Source organism: Mesoplodon densirostris, chromosome 10 (genome assembly GCF_025265405.1).
Source record: "Mesoplodon densirostris isolate mMesDen1 chromosome 10, mMesDen1 primary haplotype, whole genome shotgun sequence".
Taxonomy (NCBI): domain Eukaryota; kingdom Metazoa; phylum Chordata; class Mammalia; order Artiodactyla; family Ziphiidae; genus Mesoplodon; species Mesoplodon densirostris.
Window position 1 is genome coordinate 70,405,781 of NC_082670.1, and position 21,873 is coordinate 70,427,653.

General features: G+C 56.3%; 2 protein-coding genes across 3 annotated transcripts in view; both read right to left on the reverse strand.

Annotated features, from left to right (window-relative positions):
• The window catches only part of COL7A1 (collagen type VII alpha 1 chain), a 31,862-nt gene extending 24,401 nt beyond the window's left edge, over nt 1–7,461 (reverse strand). The window contains 21 exon segments of the mRNA XM_060111165.1: nt 258–404; nt 505–630; nt 992–1,135; nt 1,286–1,405; nt 2,001–2,144; nt 2,246–2,371; nt 2,460–2,603; nt 3,613–3,741; nt 3,824–3,973; nt 4,049–4,165; nt 4,251–4,397; nt 4,500–4,616; nt 4,719–4,848; nt 4,926–5,089; nt 5,255–5,416; nt 5,508–5,601; nt 5,687–5,846; nt 6,499–6,679; nt 7,147–7,232; nt 7,329–7,351; nt 7,354–7,461. Of these exon segments, the coding sequence (XP_059967148.1) occupies nt 258–404; nt 505–630; nt 992–1,135; nt 1,286–1,405; nt 2,001–2,144; nt 2,246–2,371; nt 2,460–2,603; nt 3,613–3,741; nt 3,824–3,973; nt 4,049–4,165; nt 4,251–4,397; nt 4,500–4,616; nt 4,719–4,848; nt 4,926–5,089; nt 5,255–5,416; nt 5,508–5,601; nt 5,687–5,846; nt 6,499–6,679; nt 7,147–7,232; nt 7,329–7,351; nt 7,354–7,461 (2,719 nt within the window).
• Nucleotides 7,462–11,491: 4,030 nt separating this feature from the next.
• Nucleotides 11,492–20,107, reverse strand: LOC132497313 (cytochrome b-c1 complex subunit 1, mitochondrial). Of its 2 annotated transcripts, none has more exons than XM_060110405.1 (13): nt 19,998–20,107; nt 19,604–19,747; nt 17,963–18,049; nt 16,726–16,855; nt 16,336–16,534; nt 15,679–15,758; nt 14,013–14,128; nt 13,627–13,770; nt 13,326–13,486; nt 13,119–13,204; nt 12,547–12,635; nt 12,125–12,200; nt 11,492–11,684 (listed from the first exon to the last, which is right to left on the reverse strand). In XM_060110405.1, exons 1-13 carry the CDS (start codon nt 20,064–20,066, stop codon nt 11,620–11,622), a joined length of 1,446 nt encoding a protein of 481 aa, XP_059966388.1. In that variant the 5' UTR covers nt 20,067–20,107; the 3' UTR covers nt 11,492–11,619. The 2 variants fall into 2 exon arrangements, with proteins under 2 accessions (XP_059966388.1, XP_059966389.1); XM_060110406.1 differs by having other exon boundaries at nt 19,604–19,744; nt 19,998–20,103.
• Between the last annotated feature and the right edge of the window lie 1,766 nt (nt 20,108–21,873).

Here is a 21,873-nt window from a genome sequence, read left to right on the forward strand (position 1 = left end):
TAGAGAGAAAGCACAAGAATCAGGGAGGCTCCGCCCCCCACTGATCTCTGTGCCAATCCCAGACCAACCCTGGAACACGCACCGCCCCCAACAGGCCCCACTGCCTTCTTCCAGGCTACATCCGCCTCCCCCGAAGACCCCGCCCCCACAGGTTCACTACCAATCCCTGGACCCTTTTCCATTCGTGAGAACAAACCCCGCCCCCAAACCGTCCAGGGCACCAATCCAAGGCTCGCGCCAGCCCGAGCTCTGCCTACGCGTGGTGACGACAATGGAGACAGGTGCGCCCTCACGGTCCCCCACAAGTGCAGTCACTCTCACTGAGTAGCTGACTCCGCCTTCGAGGCCCCGTATCTCTGTGGAGTCCGTGTTTCCTGGGAGCACCTCCTGTCTCGTGGGGCCACCTGGTCAGGCGAGCATAGGGCAACGGTCAGGGATAGGGGTGGCTGACCAAAGGGGCCAATCCCAGCCAGGAAGGGCAAGGGCAGGGTCAGGGAACCATACCCTCGCTCCGGCCCCAGGCCAGTCTGTAAGCTGTGGCTCCAGTGACCCCCACCCAGGTGACCCGCAGAACATCACTGGAAGCATTGAGGATCTGCAGCTTCGAGACACTGCCCACGGGCTGAGGGTCTGGGGGAAGACACAGGGAAAAGGATCAGGGGCCACTGGCAGAGAACAGGGCAGAGAACAAGGTGGCAGAACAGGCATGTTCAACGCAGGGAGGTCTATCTGAAGGTCAGTATGAGGTTACTGTGGACGGGTCAGTGTACGCAACTCCTGAGTGGGAAAAGATCAGTGCCTCAGAGTGGGCAGTGTGGAGCAGCCAGGAGGTCACTGTGGGTGGACTCCTAGTCAATGTGGGGTACGTCAGTGTGGGGAGAGAAGTCATGAGAAGAGCTGTGATGGAGCGGGCAGCTGGAGCAGTCAGGAATACGCAGCAGGACAGGGTAGCCAATGAGATGTGGTTGGCAGATGGCCAGGGTCCACTTACCAGTCCTTACAACCACAGAGGCAGGGGTCCCATCCATACCAGCCACACGGGCCCACACATGCACTGTGTACTCGGTATCTGGCTTCAGCCCATCCAGCTCAGCCACTGTGGCCTCCCCAGAAACCAACTGGGATTTCTCTGGGCCTAGGAGGATGAAGGTAGCTCTAGGACTAGCCAGACTCTGCCCCCAATGTCCCACCTGGACCCCGAAGAAACCCCTGCTCCCATTCCACCCAGACCTGCCCCCGACAACCTCCAAAACCTCTGGTCCCTTCCCAAACCTCTGGTGCCCACCGTGGCCTGAGTGCCAGGAGACCCTGTATCCTGTGGCACCAGGAACTCTGTTCCAGGTGATGGTGACAGATGAGCTGCTGACTTGAGTCACACGGACTGTCTTCATTGGGCCCAGTGGGTCTGCTGGGGAGAGGCAGTGGGGAGTCTGATGGAAGAGGCAGTGGAGGGTCTGATGGGGGAGGGGTTGGGGGGACATCTAATAGAGGAAGGCAATGGGAGTCTAATGGGAGGCAAGGATTTGATAGCGGATGCAGTGAATGGGTCAGATGGGGAAGGAGTGGGGGTTCTGACAGAGAGGATAGTAGAAATCTGAGGTGGCAGGTGACAGGAATCTGGGAGACCAGAGAAGGTAATAGGGTTCCGACGGAGGCACTAGGAGGCAGTGAGGGGGTCTGACAAAGAAGAAAAGTGTAAGTCTCAGAGGATGGTCAAGTCCGGCAGAAAAGGCAATGGGGTCTGAGAGATGAGGTGGTGGAAACCTGAGGGCAAGAAGAGCGGGGTGTTAGGGGACAGGCAGAGGAATCTGAAGAAGGCAGGGGCTTAAAAGGAGGCAAGGGAGACTGAAGGGGGAAGCAGGGCCTCTGAGGGAGGAGGCAGTGGGGATCTAAAGGGGGAGACTGGAGTTCTGTGGAGAAGCAAGGGTCTGAAAGGGAAGGCATGAGGGTCTGAAGGGCCACTGGAGAGAGAGAGCCAAGGGGCTGGGTCAGGCCCTGACCAGTTCGAGCCATGGTGATCGCAGGTGGGCCCTCCTCTCTCCCTCGCAATGCCGACACAGCCACCTGGTAGGAGGTTCCAGGTCTCAGCCCCATGATATCTGTGGCAGTAGACTCTGAGGGCAATGTCTGGCTGGACTCCAGACCTAACGTCAGAGAGAAATGTTGGCATGGCTCCTGCCTGCCCCTTGGTCCCCCATACCCTGATCGTTCCCCTCAGCAACCCTCCCGCACATCCCACACTGACCATTGTCTGTCCTCCAGCTAACCCGAAATCCACTGGCTCCAGGCACAGGTCCCCAGGCCACCCTCACTCGCGTTGTGTCTGACGCCACTACCTGCAGCCCTGGGATGGCAAGTGTGGTCTCTGGCTCTGGGGATTAAAGATAGAGGTCAGGGATCAAAACCAGGACCAGAGTGAGTCAGGCAGCTGTGCCCCACAGCCCTCCTGCAGTGCTCACCCCGGCGAACAGTGAGGACGCTGGCACCACCCTCTCGGGTGCCTACTCGAGCTGACACCCACACTGTGTAGCTCAGCCCAGCCCGGACGTCATCCAAGTCAAAAGCTGTCTGACTCCCGGGAAGCACCATGCTCCGCTCGATCCCTAAGGGAGAAGGCAGGATAGGCAGGCAGGGGTCAGTGAGAGATGGGAATGTGGGATGAAGGTGCTCAGTGATGGACAGAGATACAAGATGAAAAGGATCAGTGGGGGCAGGACAGAAATAAAGACGCAGACATAGAGAATGGACTTAAGGACACGAGGAGGGGGAAGGGTAAGCTGGGACAAAGTGAGAGAGTGGCATGGACATATATACAGTACCAAACATAAAATAGATAGCTAGTGGGAAGCAGCTGTATAGCACAGGGAGATCAGCTCGGTGCTTTGTGACCACCTAGGGGGTGGGATGGGGGGGTGGGAGGGAGGGAGACGCAAGAGGGAGGAGATATGGGGACATATGTATATGTATAGCTGATTCACTTTGTTATAAAGCAGAAACTAACGCACCATTGTAAAGCAATTAAACCCCAATAAAGATGGTAAAACAAAAAAAAAGAAAAGGGTCAGTGAGGGATGGGACATGGGACGGAAAGGTGTGAGATTTAAGGACAAGGGGTAAAAGGAGTCAGTGATGGACAGCGACACAGGATAATGGGCCAGTGATGAATGGGGACACATAATGACAGGAGTCAGTGGAGAAGGACATAAGATGTAGGATGTCAGAAGTCAGCGGACAGCGACATGAGTTAACATGTCATCGACAGACAGTGAGGTGGAGTCAGTATTGGATGGGGACATGGGAGAACAGTGGTCACAGCTAAGGTTATAGAAGGGCGGGGGTTGAGCTTGTGGTTGTGGAGAAGGGTGAAAGCCATGGCCAGGGAGGTGGGGCAGGGAGTGGAGACAGATCCAGATGAAGAGACAGGCAGGGTCAGGGCAGGGAGCAGACAGACCCTGTGACAGGGTCTGGTTCAGTGCCATCTTGGGAGGTGGATGGACAAGGAGAGAGGAGGAGGCTGTAGAGACCCCAGAGTGGAGAAGGGCTGGAAAGGCTGGAATGGTTGGAAAGGCTGGAACTTTAGTGTGTGTACGGGTCTGGCTGCGTCCCCCTCACCCTGGATGCTGTGCACGGTGATCCGATACTCGTTGGCGCTGGGAACTGGGCTCCAGGACACTCGCACCCGCTGCCCAGGCAGCTTGGTGGCCTGTAGGTCTGTCACAGGGCCCACGGGCAGCTCTGGCCCTGTTGGACAGCACAGCCTGAGAGGCAGCCTGGGGCCCCTGTACCTACCCCTCTCACTTGGCAGGGCCCACAGAGCCCTCACCAGGGGGGACCACGGTTGCAGGCGTGGCCACCTCGCGGCCCTCTAGCAGCGTGTAGAGTGTGAGGCGATACTCAGTGCCTGGCTGCAGCCCATCCAACTGGTAGCGGGTCACATCAGAGGGCAGCACCACCTTCTGTGGCACCTCCAAGCCTGCAAGATGACAGGGTCAGGCCAGCTGAGGCCAGGTCCAGACCCAGCCTGCCCACCCCCACCCCACACACGGACCACTCTCACGCCGCCACTCCAGCCGGTAGCCACGGGCCTCAGGCACCAAGTTCCAGGAAAGAAGGATGGATGTGGGGCCCAGGATGATGGGACGCAGGGTCTGCTCAACTGAAGTGTCTGCCCAGGGCACATGGGAGGTCAGTGGCCTCTGTGCCCTGCCAGCCTGCCCACCCAGCCTGAAGAAAGCACCCAGCCCTCTCACCGGTGCGGGCAGTCAGGGAGGTGGCAGGCCCCACGCTCCGGCCAAGCAGGGTGCTCACAGTCACCTCATAGTCTGTGCCAGGCTCCAGGTCACGCAGCAACACTGACCCCTGCCCAGGGCCCAGCTCCTGCTGCTGCGTGGCCCCACCTGCACAGGGGGCACAGAGGGGTCAGTGGGTCTTGCAGACTCAGCACCCTACAGTCCTGTCTGAGGTGCAGGGACTTCCTTCAGCCCACACCTCTCACTCACCACTGAAGACCCGCCATGTCACGCGGTAGCCAGTGGCACCTGGCACACTCCGCCAGGCCACCAGGAGGCTGTGGGCTGTGGTGTTCTGGATGGTCAGCTCCGGTCCCTCCAGAGCAGCTAGGGGAAGGTCCCACCAGGGATTAGTAAGTCCAGAGTGGGGAGGGGTTACTGGGATGGGTGGTTAGGTGAGCAGGGTCAGAGGTTAGCAGAACTGCTCACTTGTCCGAGCTGTCCCGCTCACGGCCTCCCCGATGCTGTTGGCGTAGAGGGCAACCACCGTCACTTGGTACTCAGTCAGTGGCCGGAGACCCTGCAGCCTCACGCTGGTCTCACCCGCTGGGATGCTCACCTGCCCAGGGTCAGAGGTCACTTCATCTTGGCCAGCTAAGTCCCCAGCCCTCCACCTACCACTGCTGACATCCTTACCTCCTGCCGTTCACTCGACAGTGGCTGTCCCAGCCCCGTCAGTGGCGTGTACTGGACCTTGTAGCCAGTCACAGGGCCACTGGCCGCTGTCCACTGTACTCTCAAGGATTGACTGCCTGGCTCAGACAGCACCAGGTCTTGTGGACCAGAGGTTGAGTCATCAGCTGGGAAAGGGGCAGTCAGGCAACCAGGCAAGAGGATCAGGGGTCAGCACTTATGGTACAGCGCTGGGCTCAAGGGTCAGGAGCACATGGGATGGAATCAGCACTCCCAGGTTGGGGTTCGGGTCAGGGTCCAGGTCAGGGCACACAGGGTGGGCAGGAACTCACAGGGCAGGGCCACAGGCACGCCACCTGCAGTTGTGCACACCCTCCGGGAAACAAGAGGCAGTAACGTCCTCAAGATGTTGAAGTCGTTGACGAAGAAGAAGAAATCGCTGGTCGGCTGCGAGGCGATTCGCTTCAGCTCCTCAGGGTCGGCATTCTTGATCCCTGAGGTGATGCCCAATCAGGGCTCAGCTGACCACATGCCCTCTGACTCATCCCTGCCCCAGCTGACCTGTCACCCCAGCTTGGTACTCACCCACAGCAAACAGCTTGACTCCCTGCGCCTTCAGCCTCTGGGCAGCTGTGTCCACCAGGTCCTGGGACTTCCCATCTGTGATGAGGATGCAGACCTGGGGCAGGTGCAGGGTCGAGTCAGGACTGCCTCAGACACTTACTTGGGGTCACCTTGGAAGGCATGGTAGGGTGAGAGATCACCTTGGGAACACCAGGTCGGGCCAGCTGGGGCAGAAAGACACGGTCAGCCACGTGGAGAATTGCAGCTCCTGTGCGCGTGTTGCCTCCCTTGTAGCTGAGCTCTCGGATGGCACGGATCACATCACCTCCTGAGCCAAGCGCATCCAGGCCAAATTCTGTCCTGTGGGGAGGGGGGTGGCAGCAGGCTAGGAGCAAGGACTTTTTCCGGTCCTGGCCTCTACGAGGCCTCTAGAATGAGGGTTGTATCAGGCCCCCTTGAGGGTCCACTTGGTTCTGCGATTCCTACCTTCCATCTCTGAAGCTCCCAAGCTAACAAACTCCTTAGGTACCCAACTGTGTCGCACCTATGGCTGGGCCTGGGCAGGCCTGGACCCCTTGGGGCTCCCAGGCTCAGGTACCAGGATGTCTGGTTAATTAAATAATGGTAGGAGGAAGGGCCCAGTTATAAGCAGGTGGACACTGGCCAGACAGGGAGGCCCTCTGCTGAGTGAGAGAGGCTGAAGGTATCAGGAGGCTAGAACATGGAGAGTCCAGCAGGCACAGGGCATCTCAAGCCACTGGGTCCCCTTCTAGGCCTCTCCATCTCTAGATCAGAAAACACAGCTCCTATCTTTGGCAAGGCACTATTCAGGAGGGGTCTCAGATGTGAGGGCTGTACCTAGGAGATCCCTGCTTCTGTCTTAAGAAGATGTCCTGGCTGGTGGGAGGGGGGATCCTCTGGGTTCCCTAAAGCCTGACCTAGGGGTTTGGGGGCTCTCTGCTTCTTTCTGGGGGTGGGGTCCTGGTGGGTCCAGCTGTGGGGAACCACTCACCGTGGGTCATCGCTGTACTGCACGGCAGCGAAGCGCACACCCTGTGCACCGGCTGCCCCAGAGAAGGGCAGCACCAGCCCCTCAAGGAAACCCCTCACTTCGCGGAAGTTGCTTCGGCCAATGGACGAGGAGCCATCGAGTAGGAACACGATGTCAGCGGCGTAAAGGCGCGTGCAGCTCACTGGGGCAGGGAAGAGCGATCACGATTTTTTCTTGGGGCCCACCCACCCTCTACCCTCACTGTGGTCCCCTGGGGCTGGGGAGGGGGAGTTGGCCTCATCCACTGTGCAAACCAGCCCAGGCTGGCTTGGGCCTGGGAGCGGTGGAGGCAGCAGAGGTGGGGCCCGGAGCGGACTCTCCCGCGGAGGACTAGTGGGGAGGGAGAGTCGCCGGAGCGGGTGTGGATCTGGGACTGAGGTTGGCGTCTGGGGACCAGCGCGGAGTGACATAGGGTAGGGGACCCACGCACAACTGGATGCAGTTTGGGAGACGCAGTGTGGGTCGTGGAGGGTTTGGGGAGTCCAGGGAGAGTTAGGAGAAATGCATGAGTTGAGGAGGGTGGGAGGCGGGATCCAGGATGAAGGTCGAGTGGAGCCGCGGGTGGCAGGGTGCAGTGCCCTGGATGGGGTCCTTCCCTGCCGTACCCACCTCTCTCCCTGTGCTGGGCCCACACTCGAGGAGCCCCTGCCAGGATCCCCGCGCAGAGCGCAGCCACCAGGAGCCGCAGCCTCATCCTGGGTGAGGGAAACGGTCAGCCAGGACCCCGCCTCTGTCCCTCGGCCTTAGCGGGTCCGAGCCCAGCGCTCTCCCACCCCCAGTCCCGGTCTTGCCTGCCGGTCCACCGGCTCCGATCGGGCTCCAATCGCCAGCCGCTGCCGCAGTCCCGCAGCCACAGCAGAGAAAAGTCCCTGATCCCAGGGGCGGAGCAGTGGGCGGGGACCCAGGCGGCCCGCCCCCACCCATCGTCCCAGAAGTCGCCGCCCCTGCCACCCCTACCCTGGACAGATGATCTGACTCCACTTAAGTGTAAAGACCCCCACCTCCCATGGCTTCTGGGATTTCCCCAGGAGGTTCTCTACAGATGGATGTTGAGGGATCCCTCTCCAACCCCATCTAGGGTCAGAGATCTTGGCTGCTTTAGGTCAAACAGACTAGAAGTGACTGCTGGAGACCAGACTTCAGACAGGTTCCTGGGGATGAAAGACGCAGCAGGATGTTGGTGGGGTAGAAAGTGCAGCTGGAGGTGACTCACCACCCCCCTCCCCCCACCCCACCCCCACCTCCGACAGGGCTATCCAGACAAGCCCTCAGGCCATGAGTCCCGCTGGCCTCTCCTGTGATTCAGCCCTTCCTCTGTCTGTTGGGTCTCCTGTGTCCCACCCCAATCCCCTCAACAGGCAGACCAGCTCCCAGCAAATGAGGGGCTCTAGGCTCATGCCAGGGAAAGCAAGGCACCACTGGGCTGCATCCAAGTAATGCCCACCCCTACTTTGGAAGGGGAAGCCGGGAGAAAATCTGTATTGTACTTATGCATACATGTCCATCCCAGTGTCCTGGACCCCCTGCTGTGCTCTGAACCAGCCCCAGGCAGATGCCATCCCGCTGTGCCTGCAGGGAGGGGTTATCCATGTGTGGAGAGTGGACCACCCACAGTGACAGCTCATCTCTCAGGAATCCACCCCCTCCTGCCTATGCCCCCACTGGTACGCCTGTCCTCCTCCAGCCAGGCTCCCCTACCCACACATTCTCATTTTGGCCCCTCAGAGTCCCCTCCTCCAACCTACTCTTATTCTGCATTGGGTCTTCGTTGCTGCGCGCAGGCTTTCTCTACTTGTGGTGAGCAGGGGCTACTCTTTGTTGCAGTGCGTAGGCTTCTCATTGTGGTGGCTTCTCTTGTTGCAGAGCTCGGGCTCTAGGTGCGCGGGCTTCAGTAGTTGTGGCATGCGGGCTCAGTAGTTGCAGCTCGCGGGCTCTAGAGCGCAGGCTCAGTAGTTGTGGCACACGGGCTTAGTTGCCCCATGGCATGTGGGATCTTCCCGGACCAGGGCTCGAACCTGTGTCCCCTGCATCAGCAGGCAGATTCTTAACCACTGTGCCATCAGGGAAGTCCCCAACCTACTCTTCTTGAAGACCCCCTTCCACCCATCATCTCTGCCAGGCCCAGAGGTCACCCTGGGCTCCTCCCTCCCTTCCTCACGGCCCTCAAGATCCACCTGTGGTGTCCACCTTCATAACTACTCCTTCCTCACTCCCCTCAAGATCCACCTGTGGTGTCCACCTTCATAACTACTCCTTCCTCACTCCTCTTCCCTTAACCAGGCTGAATTCCCGCCCGTCTCCCTCAGCTGGTTTCTGTGATTATGGACAGTCCCCTCAACACACCTGCAGGCCAGGGACACTCTTTGTATATACATATATGTTCATTATAGGGGTTGATACCGAGGCAGAGATACTCCAGGTCCCGTTATTTTTTTAAGCCTGGATAATACTTCTAGACTCACCACTGCCATAGGGCCCCTTCCAACGTGCCTGGCCCCCCAGCCTCTCCTGGGGCTCCATAGGCTAATGGGGGACAAAAGGGGACAGCACTTCTGTTAAACTTGTCTGCCTTGTCCTCTTCTAGGGCCTGAGGCCTCTGGTATGGCCAGAGCTGGGGGCAGTGAGAACCATCCACACTGCCTGTTTTCCTATTGTCCATAAGGCTTGAGCTACAGGGACAGCCCCAAATGATCATGAGGTACAGCACTGTGATCCATAGGGCCCAGAACCTTTCCCCTAGGTCAAGGTCTCTTCAGCCATTTCCCAGGACCCTCCAACCCTTTGAAATCTGTCCTTCAGGTGAGGGCTACAGAGAACCAGTCGTGCTCTCATTACAGAGGCAGCCCCTGCCTGCAAGAGCCTCACCTCTTCTTGTACAGCAAGGGTGGGTGAGAGCAGGGCAGAGCTGGCACATACAGTGCAGACATACATACACATTTGGGTCCTTTAGGGGAGACTGGAGGCCCAGCTGAGAGGGTGTTCAGGCAAACCTCTTCAGAACCATGAGGGAGTCCCCCAAAAGAAAGGGCTGCCTGCTGTGAGGGGGTCACTCAAAGCGTGCTTGGAGAGGCCGTTGGAGGCAGAAGCAAGGTTGAGGTTGAGCACAGGTCTGGCGCTCAGGGGAGGCTCATGAGCAGGGGTGTGGCCTCCTGGCAGGCACAGCTAGGGCCCAACCCCAGACACCAGCTCCCTCCATAAACACACTGGGGCCCTAGAGTTTTCTTTCTCCCTCCCACACTCCCCTGGACATTTCCTCCTCTGGCTTCGGTCACCACCTCTGCTGGATGGCACCATGTCTCCAACTGGGTCCTCTTTTGGGGATTCCAGCCCCACACATCCCACTGTCTTGAACACCTCCAAATTTCTCAGAACCGTGGCCAAAGCTGGGCAGGCCATCCTCCTCCAACCTGCCCCTCCCCTGTGGTACCCCAGCCCTGCTGGGGATGCTGCCCTGCTTGCGTCCCCTGAAGCCCACTCCAGCTCTTACTATAGCTGCGGTATCTGCTCTGCCACAGAGCTGCTCACCAGGACTGCACAGAAACCCACCCTGAGTTCCCAGGCTAACTCTCAGCTGACCAAGTCACTTCTCTTCCCATTAACTTCCAATACACCTCCCCCAGCATGCCTCCAAAGTAAAGATTCCCTGGCTAGGCATGCAAGGTCCGTTAGGACCAGATCACCCGCTCGAGCACTCTGTGTCCAGCACACCTGTAGCCTTTGAGAGTCAGGCCTGGCCTTAGCAGAGAAATCAAGCCCCATCCTCCAGGAGCTCAAACTTGGCACTTGTTGTTCCCCAGCCTGGATATGCTGTGTCTATAACCATCCAGGGGTGGGCCTGTCAGGGTTCTGCACTGTCCAGCAGCTTCTCTCCAGCTGTTCACAAAGTAGGATGACCTGAGTCCCCCAGCCTTGGGTTCTAGAAAGCACTTGACAGTTATTTCCTAATTGACAACTTGTGGCAACAAACAGGGCTGAAGGGAAAAGCACTGGGGTGGAGTGGGAGCGAACGGAGGGCTGTTTTGGCCACTGCAAGGCTGGGATGCTAGGGCACGTCTGAACAGCCATCTTCTCAAGAAACCTTGTCCCAGAGCCCTGTCCACAAGTGCCAGCAGCACCTCCCTCACAGCAAAATTGGGCCCCACACTTCCATTCCCCCACTGGAATCCCAGGGAACCTGACTGTGGAAGGGTTGGGGGGCACAGGAAGAGGGGCCTACCTGCCCACCTGCCTTGGGGACCAGAGCCCAAAGGTGGCAGGGGGACTAGACAGTTGAGAGCTCCAACAGGTCCTCAGGGAGATGGGGAGGGGACTGCCGGGCCAGCAGCTCAGAACTTGCCTGGGACAGACCAAGTCTAGGGAGGGGGCTCAGGCCCCACTGAGCTCAGGGATATTCTTGGAGCCTGAGTCAGCGGCAAATCAAGGCAAAGGATTCTTGCCTTGCCTGTCTAGGCAGCAGTTAGAAACCAAATGGGAACACTATGCCCCAGGCTATCCTCCTCCCAGAATCCAGAGTAAACATATGAAGGAGGCTCCCTCAGGGACATTCCTTGGCCTCTCCTGGTCCGTCTGGGGGACCAGGGTCCGCCGGAGGGTGACCGCAAAGGACCCACAGCAAGGGGCTTCCCACCTGAGCCCCCTGAGTTCCCACGCTGGGACCTCTACCAGGGCAAAGTCTGGGCCTGCAGTTCCCATGGCCTCCCACACCTCACTCTTGGGACAGACTGGCTACGAGCATCGCCCATGTGGCTAAGTGGAAACAGCTGGCCTCAGCTCCCTGCAGGCATCAAAGGCTTCCGGCCTCTGTGCTGCAGCCCCACGCTTGCCCCTCGCTAAGGACACATCAGCCCGTGGGAAGGCAGAAGGATCTAGGAGATGCAGAACCGGGAGGAAGTCCCTGCTCCCCAATCCACTGCCCAGTGGACTCCATGCCAAGGCCAAGAGAGGGACGAGGCAGTTCTCAAAACAGGACTTTATTGGTTGGTGGTTATGTGCAGCACAGGTTTGAAGGACTGAGGTGGTATGTTTGTGGTTGGGGGCACCACAGACCCCGGCCCCGCCCTCTTGCCTGCACAGGCTTCCTGCCTAGAAGCGCAGCCAGAACATGCCGCTACGGATCCGGTTATAATCTGGAAGCTGTTCAATGGGGCCTGTGGGGATAGGGCGGGGCGTCAGGGTGAGGTACCTGGCCTGTACAGGGACACCTGGCCCTGCGCCGCACCCCATCCAGAGCTGCCCAGAGCAGCACAAGACAGGCTTGGAGTGGAAAGAGGGAAGAGAACATTCCTCCAAGGGGTGCTGAGCCTGTCCCTTCATGCTCTGGCCTTTGGAGCCCCACCCCACACGTGGAGGTGTCCGTTACCTGGCGGTTGTGGGGTACTGATGGAGGCACCTTGGCAGGGAGTCAGGGAGCTGCTAGGACAGGTTTTCTGAGCAGGAACTCCCTGCCAGCCAGGCTATTGGGCAGAGTCTCTTAGGGGCCTCAACGTGCTGCTCCCCGTGAAAGCTAGGGGACGGGGGAGCAGAGGCAGAGGGGAGACCAAGACAACAGCCTGAGAAGGACAAAAAGCAGACTTTCTAGGCCACTCACCCAATCCAGCCACTGCTGGACACTGGTCATAGAAGTACTTGGAGCAGACCTCACGCACGATCCTGGCATCCACCTCCTGCAAGATGAAGCAGAGGGCACACTGAGTGACGGGCACCTGGGGACCACCTCTGCCAGTCAGCATTATCCAGGTGACCAAGATCTTCCACACGTACCACGGAGCTGCCCCTCAACCAAAAGGGGAAATGCAGCAGGGCTCTCCCTACTGTAGACTTCCACGGGCCCCACCCATCCCTACAGCCACCAGTACCTCGGCCCTGCCCTCCAGTTACATCACCGAGGCAGGTGACGCTGCCTAGGACACCAGGGTTGCCTACAGGAGCAGTCTGCACTGCCTCAACTCTCCACCCTCTGGGAGTCTGCCAGGCCAAGACTCCAGAACCTCTCCCAGGGACCCTTGTTACCGCAATCCGGCTTTCCCACTCAGCCAGAGGGATGCGGCGGCCATACGTCAGAAGACTACGTCCAATGTCCTCACACACAGGAGTGGTGGCTGCAAGGGTTGGGGGAAGTTTACAGGTCCACTTGGTCCAATCCACGTGGGTACAAGCCATGCATGCAAGGGTGCCCCCAAGAGGCCCCAGCTGAGAGCACTACCCCTGCCCACCAAGCAGCCCACCTCGCTGCCAGTGAAGCGGCACTGAGTGAGAGTGGGTGCAGCGTCCTCGGCATATGTCCCAGAGATGCTGCCAAAGTGCTTCACGGTACACACAGAACCTTCAGCGTTCTGGGCTGACCTGGACCTTGGTCTGACCTAGACCACAACCCTCACTTGTACAACCACCTGTCACTGTATCCATGGGCTGTTGATCTAGCCTACCCACACCTGTACCTAAAACCCCAGGCCCCTGTGAGAGGGGTAGTGGTGGGGTATGGTGTGACCTTCAAAGTTTTCGTTTCCAATCTTGGTTTGGAACACTGGGACTGTCACTGCCAGTATGCACTCTACCCCTTGCCACAGGGCTGCAGGACTCACCATCCAGATGAGACACCAGAGCATTTCTGAGAATGTTTTTGCCCCGGACCACCTCGCTCTCTGTGGCACTGGTGCAAAGGCGCATCCTAGAGCAGGGGTGGGGTGGGATTCATCCTGAGAGACGGTGCTGTCTCTGAGCCTCCCACGTCCTGCTCAAAGGGCCCTATTCCCTCCCCACCTCCCTGGCAGCACTAGGCCGCCACTCACCACTGGCCCTGTAGGAAGAACACCATGTCGTCGATGCTCATGTGGTCGCAGACAAAGTGTGCGCCCAGCAACCCTGTCTCTGAGTAGCAGATGTTGAAGGTCTGAAAACTCTGGCACAGCTTCTTGGTTGCAGCAACTGCAGCCAGTGGGCTGGACAGGTGCTACCAGGGATGAGGGTCGTCAGCACCCACCCTCCTGTCTGTGGTCCACACCCCAAACCCCACAGTACAAGCGCCCACAGCCCAGCTCCCTCTCTTCCCTGAAGACAAGGTCCCATCCCATGCGCACCCCTGGCACTCACCGTGCCACCACCGTAAGTGCAGTCATAGTGGCCAATAATGGCATTGGCCACCTGGAGGGCCACATTGTCCGGGTTGGCCCAGCCAGGCCCCTCTACTGCAATGGCCACATGGGCCAAAGGCAGGGCATCATCACGGTGGCGGATCTGAAACAGTACATGGCAAAGCTGAGGGACAGCCAGACTTCCCAGGCGACCAGCGAAGGTGCCAACCAAGTGTGGGTGGAGAGTGTGCATGCAAGTGTGAACACGTGTGCCTGTGAGGCAGCAGCCACAGGACACCTGCCCAACTCGAGGCAACTCTGGAGTCATGAAGATACCCATGCACATGAGGGTGCCCCCAAGAGGTCCCGGCTGAGGGCACTACCCCCGCCCACCAAGCAGCCCACCTCACTGCCAGTGAAGCGGCAGGGAGTGAGAGTGGGCACAGCGTCTTCAGCGTATGTCCCAGAGAGGCTGCAGAAGTGCTTCTGGGCGAGGTCTAGCAGCTGCCGGTGCTCCACCCCTGCCAAGACAGACAGCAGAGTTACTGGCCAGCCAGGGCCCAAGGCACAGGGTAGGGGAGATCACACACACGCAGAGGACCCCATGTCCTGCCTTGGTGGGAAACACCAAAAGGAAGACGTGACATCAGGACAAGGTGAGGGAAGAGGACCCTTCACAGACACACCCTATTTCATGGGCAGGGCAGGCACCTCAGGGTCTAACAGCTTCCATCACCTCAGCCACAGGGAAGCAGCAGCATGCTCAGCTTCAAAATGGGTTCCCATGTGACACATTCCCACCAGCACCAAGGACAAGACTGGTGCTCCCTGGGCATAAGGCCACCTGCCCTTCCTTCTCCCTCTGCTTGAGGCCCTTCCTCAAGCAGATCCTGTGGGGGCTGGCAGGTGAGAGGACACAAAGAGGTGCTATGCAGGGCTGTGACTAGCTTCGGGGTCCCCTGAGAGCTGGGGACGTTTACCAGTAACGTTACAAACTCACGCCTCAGGACCCCTGCTGGACCTCACCTCTGCAAGAGGAGGCCTTTGCTGCCCTAGCGCCTTGACCAGTGGGCGCTGTGGTAGTAAGCAGCCTCCCCCAGGTACAGCCTGCTAGGTGCCTCCGCCTTTTATTCTTTCCTTCCCTGAGCTCAGATCCTGTTCGACTCAACAAAGTCTGATGTGTCAGTAGCTCAGGCTGCTCTTGGTCCCGAGGTTCACTGGCCCCAAAGTCACCAATCATGTTCTTCCTATCAATCTTTCTTGCCCAGTCAGCTGTCACGACCTAAGTTGGGAAAGCACCCTGGCCCTGCTCCCGTCCCCTCCCCGCCACATCCCCTCCTCTGTCAGGTGTCTACCTAAAAAGCCACCCTGAGTCCCCGCGCTTCTCTCCCGGCTCCTACCGTCCCCCACCAGGCACCTGCCACAAGCACTCCCTGCGCCTGCCCACTTCCGCTCTGGCCCCTACATGGCAGCAGAGCGAGCCTCAAAACACACCAGCCCGTGACACTGCTCTTCCCCTCTGCACAGACCTCCCACTCCCCACCGAATTAAATCCCACCTCTCTTTAAGCCTCTGTTTAAACGACACATGCTTCAAAAGCACCTCCCTACCCTCTAACTCTGAGTCCCCCATTAAAGTCCCCCTACCACTCTATGCCTTCCTTTCAAGGCACTTCCCATCTGTCATGCAACATCTGGTTTGCCCACTGACAAGGCCAAGAGAAACAAGCCTGAGGGCTTGAATCTCCCACCAGCCTACAACCTGGATCTCCTATGACCAGGTGGGGCTGAGAAAACCCTGAGGCCTAGAGGGGCCAACAGCCTAACTGAGGCCTGTACTAAAGAGGGGAGTAGCATCCCTGGGTGGCCAGTTTCAGTGGTGGTAGCAGAGGAGAATCCCACCCGACCTCAAAGAGTATGGAAGAGAGGTCATTCCCCTCAAGGACAGGGTGGGAACAGTGTCCCCAGGAGTGGAAGATCCCTATGGTCAGAACCGGGAGACTTGGCCCTGGTAACCAAGGCCACAGCCCACCCCCCTATTACCACAGGGCTTCAACGAGCCCATCGCTCACCTCCAGCTGCTGCTAAAACCATTCGAGAGGCCTTGTAATGCCGGCTGAGGTACTCAGTCAGGTCTGCCCGAGACAGCTTCCTGCAAGACATACAGCCAATTGGTCAACACCGCTCCCAAACCAGAATGATCTGGGTCACACAAAAAGGGGCTGAGGAGACAGACCAGGAGACATGGCTTCTCTGAAAGCAGGACCCCACACACCAATTGGTCCTTGCCCCATTTCTGCCACCCACCACTCTGGGGCCCAGAGGGCAGCCCTCATTGGGGCCCCCTTCACATCCCACCTCAGGACAGCCTTGTAGTCCCCTCTGAGGAGGGTAAGAACTGACGGTGGGGGCTCTTGAGGGGCAACAGCAGAGCTCATCCTACCAGAGGACAAGAAGCCGTGTGGAGGGATACCCAGAGCACCCTCCCTCAGGCTGGCAGGACATGCATGGAAACGTACCCTAAAGCAAAGCCCGTCAAGTGAAAACCACACAGGTGTTAAAAAAGACTCACAGGGACCACGTGGCAACATAGAAGATGTCTCCAGTTGTGTGAAGTAGGAAAATAAACAGCACAGACAGCAGATCAACTAAAAACAAACTCATGTGGACATGGCCTGGCCATGCCGGAATGAGGGGACGAATTCCACCCCAGACCAGCCAACACTCACCTGACATTCTCACTGGACCCCTCCACGGCCTGGGCTAGAGGTGTGCCCTGGAATGCTGTGGCATGCAGGTAGTCAAAGACCACGTCCCGCATAGATGCATCGTTCTCCTGCAGCTCCTGCAGGATCACATCACGCTCCTTCTCAACCTGGGAGTCTTCTAGGCTGCAGTTCTGCACAATGTCGGCCAGGAGCTCCACAGCTGGATGCAAGAAGGACAGGTTTGGAGACCAGTAACAGGACAGAACCCCAGGCCTGACGCCACTGGTTGCTTTGCTGCAAGGCCATACTCTAAGGGTAACCCCATTCTTCAGCCAGGCCAGGGGGTCCTGAGTGCCTGTCCTCTGCACTCCTGGAGCCCTACTGGTGTCCCGGTCCCATCCTCCAGAGTACCTTTTGGCAGGTCCTTAGACAGTGCCTTGATGTAGTAAGCCGTGTGCTCCCGGGTGCTGTAGGCATTAAGATGGGCCCCCATGCTCTCCACCTCCTTCTCCAAGGCACTGCCAGGCCGATTCTTTGTTCCCTGGAACCACACATCAACAGGACAAATCAGGAGCCACATGGGAGCCCAGGACCCCATCCTGACAGGCTAAAGTCCCAGCAGGACCACTGGTCCACAGATATCTCCCTCAGCAAAGACTCTGGGGTTATACAGCCCAGAGGCTGTGCTCACCAAGTGCTTAGCAGGCCTTAAGCCAATCAACGTCACAGCATCGTGGACCAAGAGAATGAAGATATCCAGGGGTCAGGAAAGAAGGGCATGGCCAAAGCAAGTGTTACCTGAAATCCAGAGCTCCCATACCAAGAGGGGGTATAGCATTTGACTGAGACCTTCCATACCAGCCTGACCTTACCAGCACTCCCTCTCCTCTTACTGACAGTCATGGTCAGGTAAGCTCACACCTGTGTTCAGGTGATGCTACCACTACCCACTCTCCCTCATACCATTTATATGACTCTGTGTATGTGCTATGGCCTCTGTAGGACTCAACCTTAGTCCAGTGTGTGTGTATGTATGCGTGTGCGTGTATGGCAGTGCTGCTGTCCAATGACACACACACGTATCTATGTTGTTGAGACTGACACACACAACTATGATGCTGGACCTCGCTGGCTGCCCATTCCTGCTCCGCAACACCACCTATCCCGTATCTTCTCCATTTTTTTCATTCATTTAAGAACTCAGTCTCTACTCCATGCGAACAGGAGGTGGCTTAGGAGCTGTTCCCATCCTCAAGAAAGCTCCTACTCACTTCTACAAACAAGAGATGCACAGCGTTTTACAAAAACTAAATCTGTGGGTTTGTTACAGTGCACGTGTACATCCACAATTCTACATCCATGCATGCACACAACACAGGCCTGGCCTCTGGTGAAGAGCAGGGTTCCTATGGCTCCCTGGGGTTTTTCTGGCTCTGGGGGCCTTGTGCAGGGGTTCACCAAATAGGCGCTCACTCAGAAGAGGCCAAGTCCACATGACTCCTCCCAGAAAAGCCATCCAGAGATCTCTTTCCCCCGCTACCCTGCTAAAACCCATAATTGAGGAGGCTGACTTTTCTGACCTGCATCCTCAGGAGGGACAGCAGGAAGCCCTAAGCCCAGGGGAGATGCAGGACTTTAGGAGCCTCACCTTGAAAGCCAGATGCTCCACAAAGTAGCCTGCCCCGTTGTTCTTCTCAGTCTCATAACGGCTGCCAGCATCAATCCACAACCCCACCTGGACAAGAAACCACCAACAAAGGTAACAAACAAACCACCTCAGCCCCGCCTTACACCCCACCCTGCATGACCCAGCACAAGCCCCAGACAGGGGCTCACAGTCCCACGCTGGGGAAGAACTTCTCAGCAGGACCCCTGTGCTTAGAGGCACAGGGCATCAGCTGAATGACTAGTCACACTGCATCACCTCTCCTCCCTGCTCTATTTCCTGACTGGTTATCAAGACTCACAGGGAAGCTTCAAACGAGGCACGTTCACCTGTCCCATCACCACAGGAAATTCTTAAATACAACCTCACTTTTCAGTTGATTCTTTGTTTCTTCTAGGCAAGCAACTAATCATTTGAAAATAACTTCTTTTCTCCTTCCTAAAAATTATATCCTGCCTTTGTTCTGGTGATTGTGTCCTTTCGCCATTAAAGGAGAGGCTATTGCCTTAAACACTGAACATTTTATCATCATAAGTAGCCTTCGTTCACACTTAAAAAAAAGTTTTAAACAGAGCTGGACACCTAACACTGCCAAGTGTCCCCTTGGCACCCAACGAGAGAATCTTATAATTTTCTTAACAGCCTCCTGGTGTGCTGTGAAACACAAACCACACTACTCACCCCCATGGTGACACAGACCTAATCTTTTAATTTACTATTTGTTTCACAGCTGACTTAAAATGTTCACATCTACTTTCCTAAGAGATGTTGATATACGTACTATATGCCATAAATTCTTTACATGAACATCTATTACACATCTAACATCTTTGAAAGATACATTTTACAATCCATGGTATCCTTTGATTATAATTGGCAGCATTCTTTTCCTGCCACTAGAGCACAGTGATGCTCCTTATAATCTAGAGCATCTTAGTGTCCATGAAATACAGCATTCTCTACCAAGCTTTCTTCACAGGCTGTGGGTCGGCTTATACAAGTGCCACGTAATAAGGAAGTTGCCCATCACCTTTTGCTGTGTTCAGTAACAACTTAGATCACAGGACATTATTTGTTCCTGGAAAACTGAAAGAATTTACCAATAAAATCACGTTAAGTTTGGGGTGGGGAGGAGACGGTTCGCTTCTTGAGAATCTTCTCTGTTTATCTAGCCAAGATTTCTATCTTTGAGTGAATTTTGAGGAAAATTATCCATTTAACTGGAATTTTCTAGTTGATTTCTTCTGCAATACATTTCCACTCTAGGCAACGGATTATGACTTTGGGCCGTGAGGCTGGCAGTCACCTAATGTCTCTGAACCCCATTTTCCTCATTGAAGGATCACTTCTCTCATATGGGCTGCTGAAGAAAAGGCTGAAAAAAGACTTGGCCTCCTGACTGGCAAGCATCACACGCTAAGTAAGTGTTGGTTACGGTGAGGACTGCCCCCAAGAAGTCAAGGCGTGGCTAGGGTAGGGATTGGGGTAGGAGGGTCAATCCCGAGGTGGCTGAGAGGAGCCTGATCCAAACCACAGAACACTTGAGCCCAAGGTCACACCCCGACTTGGGAAAAGAGACCATGCCCAATATGGAGATGCACTCCCGACAGCGGACCCACTCACCGTACAGGTAGGCTGGGAGGACTGCTCCGAGGCCACTCGCAGCCCGTTGTCCAGCTGGCTGACCTGCGTCTCCGGCACGCTCTGCAGGGCCTGCGCGTAGGTGGCGATGCCCCGCAAGACAGGCGACCTGAGCAGGGCCGGCTGCTGGAAAGGGGCGACCAGTACCGAGGACTAGATTGGAGGATCGCTCCTTAGCTCTCAGGCCTGCAGTGAGATCCCCGTCCCCGCCCCCAGGCCAGCCGCGAGACTCCCATGCGTGCCCTCGGCCGTGACCTTCCCACGGCTCTGACCCCGCGACCTCCCCATTCTCGACCCGCCACCGCTAACAGCCCGCTCCCGGCCTGCGTTCCAAAGACCCGCTCCCCATAGCTCTGCGCTCTCGCTGACACCTCACCGAGCAGCGGCTGCGCACCAGCACTCGCGTCCCGGCGTTGGCCGCCCGGCAAACCGCAGAAGCCGCCATCTTCTAGCTCCAGTGGACGCTGAGCCGCGCCACGCATGCGGAGAGTGGACGCAGCGGCGCGCGAGGCGCAGGCGCAGTACCGCAGACTTGGCACTCGGCTGCTCCCTGGCGGAGGACGCCGCGGATATTCATTCTCTGCTGGTCGTGAGTTCTTCGCGTCCCTGGGTACCAGTGCGCATTAATCCATCTGGCTAGTCATCGTCCTGCGCGGGTCTGTTCTGGATCCAGTCCATCTTCCCTCTTCACCCGTGGTGGTGGCGTGGGGGCAGAGTGCGCGATGTTTCTCGCGAACAGTGGGCGCCTCGACTCCACTGAGTGCTCAGAGCGGCCGGGCGGGCGGGGAGCGCAGCCACAGCATGTTTGCGAATCGCAACCCCAGGGCTAAACCTGGGACTACGAGGCTGCTGCTGAAAGTCACGGTTTTCTCTTTAAAGGAATGGAGAAAGTTCAGGCGGTTGACATGGAAAGAATTTAGCAATATATTGCTAAGAAAAAAGGAACAGTTTTAGAGACTAATTTGTGAAAAGGATTCCTTGTTTGGAAAACAAAACACACGAAACAAAACGAAGTGCTTTTTCTAATAGGCTACATAGAAAAAAATCCAGAGGAACTCACTCTAAACTCTCATTCAGGTGACTTATAGAAAATGAATTCAGGGGAAGGGAAAAGAGGCTACCATTTTTACACTTCTGTATTATTTTAATACATAATTTAAAATTTTTAGGGAATTCCTTGGCGGTCCAGTGGTTAGGACTCTGCGCTTTCACTGCAGTGGCCCGGTTTCAATCCCTGGTTGGGGAACTAAGATCCTGCAAGCCGCGGGTCTCAGCCAAAAATTAAAAAGTAAAATAAAAATAATTTTTTTTACAAAAAGTGTTTGTTGCTTTTGAAATAATAGCATATTTCTGAACTGTACTTCCTTTTACAGGTATATGACGTTTTCTGTGATCTTTCAAACTATCACTCAGAACTTTCTTTTATAAAAATCAGACAGAAGATGCTTAAGTGTGCACTGACAAATATTTTGTGAGCTAAAATTATGTTGTGATCTTGACGTGAAAAAATAAAGTGAAATAGAATCTCCTAATTAGTTTTTTAAAAACTAGTTTTTAGAACCGTTTTATATTTACAGAAGAATTGAGCAGATGGTACAGAATTTCCCATATATCCCTGCCCACATACAGGCATGCACAGTTATTCCTATTAATAGCTTACCTTATTGTGATACATTTGTTACAATTAATGAACCAATGTTGACATATTATTATTAACTAAAGTCCATAGTTCATTCAGATTCCCTTAGTTTTAGTTTTTACCTAATATCCTTTTTCGTTCTAGGATCCTATCCAGGATACCACATTCCATTTCGTTGTCATGTCTCCTTAAGACTCCTCTTGCCTGTGACACCTCTTCCACTGACCAGTGCATTGTGCACCTTCCTGTTAGCAGAGCTCCCCCAAAGAGCTCACTGCCTCCAATTCCTCTCCTCCCACTCTTTCCCAAACCCACTCCAATCCCACCCCCAATTCATTCCTCCAAAACCACACCTGTAAAGGTAATCAATGAGCTCCATGTTGCTAAATCTAATGGCCAGTGCTCGGTCCTGTTTAAAGTGATTGGCTACTTTTTCCTCTTTAGAGCCTCATCCCTTCTCCACCTTTAGTTTCCCATGCTCTCCTGTTCTTGTTCTACCTCCCTGTACATCTCAATTAAACATGCTAAAGCTGGGACTTCCCTGGCGGTCCAGTGGTTTGCACTCCGCACTTCAACTGCAGGGGGCGTGGGTTCGATCCCTGGTTGGGGAACT